We start from the raw sequence: 12,415 nt of genomic DNA, 5'->3' as shown, positions 1-12,415 counted from the left end.
AAATTTTGAAATTGAGATTTGAATTTTTATAAAAAGTTTCAAAAAAATGTTTAAAAATAGTTAGAAAAAAATATTTTTTTTATTTTTGAATTTTATTATGAAAGAGAAAAACACACAAAAGACACAAGACTTAAAATTTTTAAATCCAATACTCCTTGTTTTCGAAAATTTTGGAGAGAAAACACCAAGACATACCAAACTTAAAAATTTTAAGATCAAAACACAAGGAAGACTCAAGAACACTTTGAAGACTCACAAGAACAACAAGAACAAAAGATAGAACACCAAACTTAAAATTTTTAGAAAACCACAATAAATTTTCGAAAATTAAAGAAAATTAACAAGAGAACACCAAACTTAAAGTTTGGCTCAAGATTTAATCAAAGAAAAATTATTTTTGAAAAAGATTTTAAAAAGAAGATACCCAATTACCAAGAACACAAACCAACGCTCTAGCCAATTGAGCTATAAATGTAACGTGTTTTAAAGAGGTATTTTTAATAAATAAAAATATTTTTTTTGAAAACTAATATTTTGAAAAAGCACAAGAAAAACAAGAAGAGACACAAAACAAGACAAACCAAAGATCAAACAAGAGAAATTGACAAGAACAATTTGAAGATCAAGGAAAAACAAAGAACATGCAATTCGAAAATTGAAAGACAAAGAAAAGCATGCAATTGACACCAAACTTAAAATATGAAACTAAACTCAAACAAAAGACTCCAAGAAAAATTAAAAACTAATAGAGAAAAATAATATTTTTGAAAGATTTTTAAAAGGGATAATAGAAGATGCAATCCTAGTGACTCTAAACAAAAAGACAAATTTTTCCTAATCTAAGTAATAAGATAAACCGTCAGTTGTTCAAACTCGAATAATCCCTGGCAACGGCGCCAAAAACTTGGTGCACGAAAATTACACTCACACTATGTAATTCCGCACAACTAACAAGCAAGTGCACTGGGTCGTCCAAGTAATACCTTACGTGAGTAAGGGTCGAATCCCACGGAGATTTTTGGCTTGAAGCAATCTATGGTTATCTTATTATTCTTACTCAGGATACCAATAGGGTTCTTTAGTTTCAATTGTAAAAAGTGAAAGGGCATAAAATAAGTAATTATTACGCAATAATGTAGAATATGTTAGAGTTTTGGAAATGCTTTGTCTTCTGAATCCCTACAACATACTGCTTTCTTACTTTCAAACATGCAAGGCTCCTTCCATGGCAAGCTGTATGTAGGGCGTCACCGTTGTCAATGGCTACTTCCCATCCTCTCAGGGAAAATAGTCCAAATACTCTGTCAAAGCACGGCTAATCATCTGTCGGTTCTTGATCATGTCAGAATAGGATCCATTGATCCTTTTGCGTCTGTCACTACGCCCAACACTCGTGAGTTTGAAGCTCCTCACAGTCATCCAATCCCTGAATGCTACTTGGAATACCACAGACAAGGTTTAGACCTTCCGGATTCTCAAGGATGCTGCCAATAGATTCTAGCTTATACCACGAAGATTTTGATTAAGGAATCTAAGAAATACTCATTCAATCTAATGTAGAACGGAGGTGGTTATCAGGCACACGTTCATGGGTTGAGAATGGTGATGAGTGTCACGGATCATCACATTCATCACGGTTAAGTACGAGTCAGTATCTTAGATAGAAACAAGCGTGTTTGAAGGAAAAACATAAATAATTGTCTTAATTTATCGAGACGCTGCAAAGCTCCTCACCCCAATAATGGAGTTTAGAGACTCATGCCGTCAAAAAGTACAAATTTCAGTTCTAAATTGTCATGAGATGCAAAATAAATCTCTAAAAGTTGTTTAAATACTAAGCTAGTAACCTAGGTTTACAGAAAATGAGTAAACTAAGATCGATAGTGCAGAAATCCACTTCTGGGGCCCACTTGGTGTGTGATGGGACTGAGACTTGAGCTTCTCACGTGCCTGGACTGTTTCTGGAGTTAAACGTCAGGTTGTAACCTGTTTCTAGCGTTCAACTCCAACTTGTAACCTGTTTCTGGCGTTCAATGCCAGAATGCAACATGGAACTGGAGTTAAGCGCCAGTTTACGTCATTTATCTTCGCGCAAAGTATGGACTATTATATATTGCTGGAAAGCCCTGGATGTCTACTTTCCAACCCAATTGAGAGCGCGCCAATTGGACTTCTATAGCTCCAAAAAATCCATTCTGAGTGCAGGAAGGTCAGAATCCAACAACATCAGCAGTCCTTCTTCAGCCTGAATCAGATTTTTGCTCAGCTCCCTCAATTTCAGCCAGAAAATATCTGAAATCATAGAAAAATACACAAACTCATAGTAAAGTCTAGAAATATGAATTTTGCCTAAAAACTAATAAAAATATACTAAAAACTAACTAAAACATACTAAAAACTATATGAAATTACCCCAAAAAGCGTATAAAATATCCGCTCATCAATAGCCAATATTACCTTTAGAATCCTTAAAGAAATTAGATACATCATAATGAGTGGTGGAATTTTTATTATTTGAAACAAAATTTGTTTCCTTTTCTTTGTCATCCCTTTTCAAGGATGCTTGATAAATATCAACTAGGTGCCTTGGGGTACGACAGGTACGTAACCAATGGCCCTTTCCACCACAACGAATGCATTTATCCTCAATTGATATACTTTGCCTATTATTTCTTTCTTTATCCCACTTCTGGTGAGATCTTTCTTATGAACATAATTTCTTTTCCTTCCATAATTTTTCTTGTTATCAAAATCTTGCCATTTACCTCTTCTGGGGTTAATTACCGTATTTACTTTAGGAAATGGGGCGGCGCCAATTGGGCGCGCACTTCATGATTCCTTAAAAGTAACTCATTGTTGCGTTCAGCAACAAGAAAACAAGAAATTAACTTAGAATATTTTTAAATTCTTTTTCTCGATACTGCTGCTGTAGGAGCACATTCGATACATGGAAGGTCAAGAAAGTTTTCCCTAACATATCGGGATTGAGGAAGTATCATATGATTGTACCTTTCTTCAAAGTCTTTCCACAGATCTGTAAGATCTTTTAATGTGGGATATTCATTTTTCAATCCTTCGTCAAGACGACGACGAAGGAAAATCGTGGTCTTGACTTTATCCTTCTGTGATGCATTATTTTCAGCCTTAATGGTATCTTCAAGATCCATTGAATCAAGATGGATTTCAACAACTATATCCATGATAAATAATTATTTCGAAATATATCAAAAACATTAAATTTAAGATGAGACAGCTTTAACATAATGAAAATTTGTTACCTGGAGTCTTCCTAAAATTTGATTAGAGTCTCGTGCTGATAACGTGTTGTAAAATAACTAAATAAATAAATAAAAAAGAGGTAACAAATATAAAATAAAAAATATAATTAGATAATAATATTAACCATAATTACACTCTCAATATAAAAGAGATTATTCATATATACTTTTATATATATATATATATATATATATATATATATATATATATATATATATATATATATATATATATGTATTATCATATGAAAGGAAGAAAGATATGAAGAGATTTGTATATAAACCGTATAAATAGAGAGAAAATTGTTATTGATTGTTTATTGATGTGTCTTTCATTTGCTCTGTACATGTATTTAATAATATTAACCATAATTACACTCTCAATATAAAAGAGATTATTCATATATACTTTTATATATATATATATATATATATATATATATATGTATTATCATATGAAAGGAAGAAAGATATGAAGAGATTTGTATATAAACCGTATAAATAGAGAGAGAATTGTTATTGATTATTTATTGATGTGTCTTTCATTTGCTCTGTACATGTATTTATAGGCAAACAAAATTTGTTTTTTTAAACCTCATTAATTTTCTTCAACATAAAGACTTGTTCCTTTCAACATAGGAAAATTGAATTACCCATTTAATAGACATCCATTCTTATCTATAACATCCTGCTCACAGCCATAAATTATTTTTATTATACTTTCAAATTATTGAAGGATTGACAAACTTCTTTATAAGACTTTTTGTTGCGCCTGAATCTCTCGCGTATTAATTGGGAGTTAACTCACTAATATTATAAGCCCAAAACCACTGATTTAATTGAAGCACCGAACTAGTGAAATGGCGTCACAACTAGAGCCATGGAACTACCTTGCTGGAAAAGTTGTTATGGTCACCGGTGCTTCGTCCGGCCTCGGCCGTGACTTCTGCCTCGACCTTGCTCGGGCGGGATGCCGGATCGTTGCAGCAGCTCGCCGCGTTGATCGGCTGAAGTCCCTTTGTGAGGAGATCAACGGAATGACGACGCCCCCGGGTGGAGGCAGTACCAACGGGGGCCTCCGAGCAGCTGCAGCGGAGCTTGACGTTACTGCCGACGGCGCGACCATCGAGAAGTACGTGGAGAATTCATGGAATGCATTTGGCCGTATTGATGCGTTGATCAACAACGCTGGTGTTAGAGGTAATTGGAACATCACTGAATTTTGGGGTCAACAACCATGGATTACGAGGAATGAGATCTTTTTTTCTCTTGAAAAATAAAAAAATAAAAATAAAAATATTATTGTTAAGTATGCATTTTTTTAACCCAGAAGAAGTATGAAAGGCTTAAGGTTTATGATATCACTGTGTTGACCTACTCTTTTGAGCCCTTAACAATAGCGGAGGGAGGGACTGAGTTCCAATTTCAAGTTGGAATTCAAGTCCTCTCATATTGTTTTTACCATAAATTAAACTAAAGACTCTTAAAAAATATTTTAAGTATTCATTAAAAACTTAAGTTGTTGTATTTTTAATACACTTTTAAAATACCAAATAATGCATAAGAAAATTACTATTTGTGTCTTCAATTTCATATTTTAATTATCATATTATTGTTCGGTTAAATGTTTTATATCAAACATATATAACCCATACATAAAAAAAATTAACTAATTAAATCTATTTTTTCCTTTTTTTTTCCTTTTTGTCTGTGAAAGAAGAGGAATGAAAATGAAATTGGTTATACATATATTGACTAAAATCTATTCTTACTATATTTTTATTTAAGTAAATATAAATTAAAGAAATGATTAAAATATTTTAGTTTCAAATAAATTAAATTAATTATACAATATTACTTTGATAATTTATTTAACACTTATTCTTTCTTTCTAGTTTAATTTCTACTTAATTGCACATTTATTTAACTAAGTTACTAATGAAAAAAATTAATATTATCTATATTTTGGGTAAACATTTATTTAAGAATAAACAAAATAATAAAAATAAGCACGCATAAAAGTTAAAAAAAAAAACAATTAGTAATCCTGCTTTTGCTTCAATGATTAAGATTCGATTGAGGTGCTTTTTGACTCGTGCTGAATTATTGTAGCCGCGAATAATGCATACGCAATTACTGCAAGTCTGCAACAAATAAACAAAAAGGGCTATAATGGGCCCGTTAGCAATCAGAATTCAGAAGTAATGTTTCAGAATACAAGACAGCCAAAAAAACAAGAAACAATAATACGACTTAATTTTATTTAATTTAATATTTTAAAATTATATATTTATTATATTTAAAATTATTTATTCTAACAATAATTAATAAATATAACGTAAGAATAATTTAGACTACTTTGTGTTGGAAAAATTATAATTAGAAAATAACGAAAACTTAATTGTGTTGTGATTTTAAGATAGGATTAAATCGTTTTTTGGAGAGATATTTATCTTCAAACAAAATTGTTATTAGATAAACGACAATATCAAGGTTGCAAAATTGAACCGGTTAAATAACTGTTTTAATGGTTCAACTAAAATCGAACTATAGTTTAACCGGTTTAATTAAATATACAATAAAATTATTAAAATTTAAAAATTTACTATTTTACATAGTAATTTATTCATATTTTATCATTAAAAATTCATAATAAAAAAAATTTAAATTAACTTCTAAATTCTAATCAAGCTCAATTACTTGACAATTAAGATAAACACTCCTAGAGAAGAATTCTTGTGATATAAGAAACAAAGAAATGAATTCAAAGACTTAAACTTAAGAATCAATACACATTGATCATATTATTTTTAACTAAAAACTCAATCACACTTCCAATACAAGCTAAGGTTTGCATTATATATATGAAAGCTATCGACCTGAAACAAAATAACTAATTAATCAAGAGTCTACATGTTCTTCTTTCACTCTTTCTTAAATCGAATCTTGTCAATTATATTTGTATTCTCAATACTAATAAAGTATTTAACAAAAATTCGGAATCCAAAAATTTTTCATCATCCAAAAGCCATCCAAAGTAAAAAAAAAAATTCAAAAACAGAAAATTAAGCAAAGAATCCAAACTCAACATCTAAATAAAATTCAATATCACATCAGCAACAATTCCAGCTCAAAACACAAAATTATTTCAAAAAATCAGCAACTCAGAATAACAAATTATTTTAAAAAAATTAACAAAACACTATCAACTATATATTATCCATCAAAATTCAACAAAATAAGCAAAACTGAACAAAAATAGAAAAATCAGTAACTCCAAAATCAGATTTCAGAAACTCAGAATCAGTAAAATAACAAAATAAGAAAACATAAATTGAAGTAACTTTGCTTACGGCGGCGGGGGAGGAAGAAAAATGAGTTCGGATAGAGAGAGAATCGAAAACAGAGGCTTGATGCAGAGAGAGAGAGAGAGAGAGAGAGAGAGAGAGAGAGAGCTCGACGACGATGACAGAGATATGAGTTCAGGGTGGGTGACGACGATGAGGACAAAGGTGGCGACGCCAACAGCAGCTCCGAGAGAAGGAACCAGGAAAAGAAGATCGGCAACAGCGGCACTGGGCACTGGGCGCTGACTACTGCTGCTGTTGGGTAGAAGAGAGAAAGGCTACTAGGGTTTTGTGGACCTGTGAGAGAGAGAGAGAGAGAGAGAGAGAGAGAGAGAGAGAGAGGGGGGGGGAGGGGATTATTTATGTAGTTTTTATTTTTTTTAAATTGAAAACTGAAAAAAAATCATATAGCTTAAGCGGTTTATTAGTTAACTGTCGGTTAGACCATTTTTTTCATTTTTTTTTCAGACAATTTTGTTGAACAAAGATAAATAAAACAGAGAAGAGGGAGGGAGTGCTGGGGCGCTGTGATGTTACTGGAGTTAGAGATGGCAAAGGGTGGCCGAGAGAGTGTGGAGAATTCTAAAAATAGAGAACAGAACAGTTTTGGTGTTGTGTGAAAAAGTTGGAGAGCTAGAGAGATAGAGAGTGAAGAAAAAGGAGAAAGTGAAAAGAGAAGGAAGATTCGGGGTCGTGGTGGTGCTGGGTGGCCGGTGACGGAGTCAGAACAGAGAGATGAAAAGAGGAAGAAAAGGCCGGCAAAAAGAAGAGGATGAAGAAAAGAAGAAAGGTGGTACGTCGGACGGCGACAGAGATGGCAGAAGGTGACGTTGCGGTGGTGGTTCGGTTAGGTCGTAAAATGGCTGAGGATGGTGGTGGTGGTTGTTACAACGCAGTGAAGCAGGAGAGAGATTGTAGAAGTGAAGGGAAAAGATTCTGACGGTAAAGTGATCGGCGTTGTCTAAACGCCGTATTTCATTGAAATTATTTTATTGTCGGAGAATTTTGACGGAAAATTCAATGCTAAATTTGGCACTAAAAAAATTAGTTTTTGCGCCTTTATTTACCGTCGAATTTAGGTACAGAATTTTAAATCCGATGGTAACTAATTCAATAGACGAATTTTTGTTTGTAATCGTCGAAAAATCGCCCCTAAATCTGTTGGTATTGTACCTCGCTAAATTTGATGGTATTCAATATTTTTCTTGTAGTGTAATATTATTAAATAATATATTAATTTTGTACATATTCTTTATTTTGGAATAATTTTTATTTTCTTTTAAATAATTTTTACTTTTAATTATGGTTTGCTGAGAGATCATAATATTATGAACATAATAAATAAATGAATAAATAATTGATACTAGAGAGTAAGAGAAACGATTGATTTCTAGCCTTAGTAATAATTTGCTGTGTTTCAATTCCGTATTTTTGTTGTGCTTAGGAAATGTGAAACCGGCCTTGGAATTACCTGAGGAGGAATGGAATCAAGTGTTCAAAACTAACGTAACTGGGACGTGGTTAGTGTCAAAATATGTATGCCTACGCATGCGTGCTGCTAAGATAAAAGGATCCATTATCAATATCTCGTCAATTTCTGGTGAAAACAGAGGTCAGGTGCCACGGGGTGTTGCCTATGCTTCTTCAAAGGCAGGTGTCAATATGCTTACCAAGGTAAATAAGATATTATTTGACGTGCAATTTCTTTTGGAGTATTTTTTTGTACACATGTTATTGTTAGTATGATTTATTCAAATGTTTAATTATGTATTATCAGCTTGTTAAAAATAATTACTACATTATTGAATGCTCATCTTGAAATTGACATTGGAGATTTTTACTAATGTATTTTTTTTTCGAAATTTATTAGCAAAGTATCATCTTTTAAAATTAATTATCTAAATGTATCCTATCATTAAGATGATAATTGATTTATTAATTCACTTTTAATTATAATTAATTATAATAAAATAAGTAATTAATTAGTCACTAAAAATTTAAATAATTAATTTAAAAATATTTATCTAATATGTGTCTTTAGAATACATAATAAATTTATCATTAGTAAAAAATTTTAAATATTTTTATTTAATGAATGCAAAATAAATATATTGAAAACTTAAATTTTTATATTTTTAATAAAAAAATTTAATTTGTAAACTTAATATGTATATTTAGAGTACAAGATAAATAAATTTAATTTAAAAAAATAATATTTTAATATTAAATTTTGAAAAAAAATATACATTAATTAAAAAACGGCTAACATTGGCTGTTTAAGGGAGGCACTAAATAAGATTACTTTTGCAAAACAAAACTATCATTCATACAATAAATTAAAATATTATAAATTAATTTGAAAAAAATAAATAATTCAGAGACTAAAGAGTTTTTTTAACTAATTCATAAATAAAATGGCAAATCTTTTTTTAAAGCTACTCTCACAAAATAAAAATAATACCTATTAGTTTTTTAAGCAAAATGTAAAAAAAGTTCAATATTATACACAATAATTTAGAGACTAAATTTTGAATGTTTACTTTTTTAATATTTATTGTTTGAAATAATATTTACTATTATTTATTGCATGCTTAGCATATTTAATAAAAATAATAAATTTTATTGATAAATAAAAAAATAAAATATATTTTTTAAATAACAATTCATTATAACCCAAAAATTATTGTTTTTTATTGGTCCAATACAACAAAAACATACATGTAATTAACGTTTTATTGGAATAATGTGTTTAATTAAAAAAAAAAACAAAATCTAAATTTTTATGTATTTGTCTGAAAAAAATTATCAAAAATATCTATTAAGTTTAGGAACATTGATAAAAATATCCATAATTTAAGAAAATTAACGTTGTATCATAAAAGATGAATTTTGTACTATAAAAATATCTATACCCTAATTTAATAGATATTTTTTAATAAAGCAATAATAACATGAGATAGATGTCATTTTTAAATTCATGTCAGATTAACTTTTTTATGTGTAGAAAAAATTTTATTTTTACATTATAGAATTTACTATTGTATTATTATTATTATTATTATTATTATTATTATTATTATTATTATTATTCTAAAATTTTATACCATATGAAACTAAAAGTAATTTGAAAACACTATTCATACTTTAACAACTATGTCAGATCTCCATGGATCCTTTTTGCAATTGAGTAGCTTTTTGTCTGCCATGCAAGCAATCGTCGTCATTCCCTTTTGTTACAAATTTTGACAAGTAATAATTTTATAATTTGAATTAATTTATACAATTAAATAAATTTAAAACTAAAAATAATTTTTAAATTCTAAATATTTGACAAAGATTACAAATACAAAAAGTATTCTTCCACTAGAAAACTGACTTTCTTTTTTTTTTGGGTGAATATCTATTCCGGGAGCCCCTTGATCATTTTTTCAAATTACTTAAAAGTTTTTGATAAAAAAATATTTCTTTTGATCATTGATATTTAATTTTATAGAATTGATTAGTTTATTTGTTAATGATTCTTTTTTTAGAATATATTTATGTAACATATTAATCATTAATATATTTTATTTAATTTTTATAAATAAAAATAATTTAAAAATTATTAATATTTTTTAACTTTACACAATAAATTTAGTTAACATATTTTAAAAAATAACAAAAAAATAAAAAAACTAAACAGTCTTGATAATTATTTTTTAAAAGATAACGAAACTTCTAATAAAAAAGAATTTGTCAATTTTAATTAGTTTTTAATGGATAAATTAACAGTTTAATATATTATGTAGGCTTATTCAGTTAATAAAGAGAAAAAATATTAATAGAAAGACTATCAATCTTATAGAAATAAAGATTATAGATTGAAAAAAGGTATTTTTTATTGAGAATATCGTTATCTTTTAAAATAATTATTAGAAGTGATTTAAATTTTTTTTTATTTATGCACTTAAAAAAAATTCTATACACATTTTGTGAAATTCTAAAACAAAGGTATATTTTTTCTTTTCTCTTATATTGATAGGTTATGGCATTGGAACTAGGAGTACACAAAATTAGAGTGAATTCTATATCACCTGGACTTTTCAAATCTGAAATCACTGAAAAATTAATGGAGAAAGATTGGCTGAACAAAGTGGCCGTAAAAACAGTACCTTTGAGGACATTTGGCACTTCGGATCCAGCATTAACAACACTTGTTCGTTATTTAACTCATAATTCTTCTGCTTATGTGACCGGTAACAATTTTATTGTTGATGCTGGAAACTCCTTGCCAGGTGTACCTATTTATTCGTCTTTATGATTATTGTATGGGAAAATCTGGGATAAAATTTCCTATGTAAAAGTTTATTGTTGTAATAAGGTTGATTATGTGGATGTATTTTTAAAAGAGAATAAATTTAATAATATTGAAAATATAATATTTTGTATGTGTATAAATAGGAGGTTAAGTTTCCGTTAATAAGACATAATAGTAATAATAAAATTATTTTTTTATATATTCTCTTTTTTTTATATAAATAAATTGCTACATATATTAGTAAATATATATAAATTATTTTTATTATATTGAGATAATTATATTGGTAAATATTAATACTAAAGTGATCAATTTACACTTCTTTGTTTTATATCCATTTTCTCTTCCTTATTTATTTATTTTACAATATGTTATCAGTACGAGACTTTGATCAAATTTTAGGAAAACACAGGTAATAAATTTTCATTATATCGAAGTTCTCTCATCTTGAATTTAATACTCTTGATATATCTAGAAACAACTACTTATCATGGATACTAGATGCTGAAATCTATCTTGATTCAATGAATCTTGGAGATACCATTAAAGTTGAAAATAATGTATCTCAAAAAGATAAAACCAAAAATCATTATCTTCCTTCGTCATTATCCTAACGAAGGATTGAAAAATGAATATCTCACACTAAAAGATCCTGCAGATTTGTGAAAAAACCTTGAATAAATGTATAATCGTTAAAAGACAGTGATACTTCCTCAAGCTCGATATGAGTGGACGCACTTACGTCTATAGGATTTTAAATCCATAAATGAATATAATTCAGCGATGTTCCGAATTACCTCACGAATGAAATTATGTGGAAAAAAGATAACTGATAATGATATGTTAGAGAAAACTTTTTCGACTTTTCATGCCTCGAATGTGCTCCTGCAGCAGCAATATCGAGAAAAAGAATTTAAAAAAAATTCTGAACTAATTTCTTGCCTTCTTGTTGTTGAACGTAACAATGAATTGCTTTTAAGAAATTATGAAGTGCGTCTAGTCGGTGCTGCCCCATTTTCTGAAGCAAATGCAGTAATTTATTACCCCAAAAGAGGTAAATAGTAAGGTTTTAGTAATAAGAAAATTTATGAAAGGAAGAAAAATTATGTCCACAATAAATGATCTCAACAGAAGTTGGATAAAGAAAGAAACAATAGGTAAAATAAATCAACAGAGGATAAATGTTTCCATTGTGGTAGAAAGGACTATTGGTCGGTACCTATCGTACCCCAAGGCACCTAGTTGATCTTTATTAAACATCCTTGAAAAAAGATGACAAAGAAAAGGAGACAAATTTTGTTTCAAAGAATGTTGTTGAAAATTACACCATTCATTATGATGTATCTGATTTCTTTGAGGATCCTGAAGAAAATATTGGCCATTTGATCAATGATGAAAAAATTTAATATGTAGGTTTGTTAAGTACTCATGTAAATAAATAATGTAAGAAACTTCTTGTTAAATTTTATTTTCTATGTATTTGAATTTTCAAG

The 12,415-nt window shown here is 28.9% G+C and overlaps 1 protein-coding gene across 1 annotated transcript; it reads left to right on the top strand.

Moving 5' to 3' along the window:
• Positions 1–3,941: 3,941 nt before the first annotated feature.
• LOC130961837 (uncharacterized) lies at positions 3,942–10,991 on the top strand. The gene is made up of 3 exons (XM_057887858.1): positions 3,942–4,478; positions 8,070–8,299; positions 10,647–10,991. Exons 1-3 carry the CDS (start codon positions 4,139–4,141, stop codon positions 10,923–10,925), a joined length of 849 nt encoding a protein of 282 aa, XP_057743841.1. The 5' UTR covers positions 3,942–4,138; the 3' UTR covers positions 10,926–10,991.
• The last annotated feature ends 1,424 nt before the right edge of the window (positions 10,992–12,415 follow it).

Source organism: Arachis stenosperma, chromosome 2, assembly GCF_014773155.1.
Source record: "Arachis stenosperma cultivar V10309 chromosome 2, arast.V10309.gnm1.PFL2, whole genome shotgun sequence".
In the NCBI taxonomy this organism is placed as follows: domain Eukaryota; kingdom Viridiplantae; phylum Streptophyta; class Magnoliopsida; order Fabales; family Fabaceae; genus Arachis; species Arachis stenosperma.
This window is presented reverse-complemented; position numbering and strand designations above follow the sequence as displayed.

Excerpts from the sequence above, each read along its gene's own strand:
- LOC130961837 (XM_057887858.1), top strand. The coding sequence starts at position 4,139 with ATGGCGTCACAACTAGAGCCATGGAACTACCTTGCTGGAAAAGTTGTT. Across the intron at positions 4,479-8,069 it reads CAACAACGCTGGTGTTAGAG|GAAATGTGAAACCGGCCTTG; the intron begins GTAATTGGAACA and ends TGTTGTGCTTAG. Across the intron at positions 8,300-10,646 it reads GTGTCAATATGCTTACCAAG|GTTATGGCATTGGAACTAGG; the intron begins GTAAATAAGATA and ends TTATATTGATAG.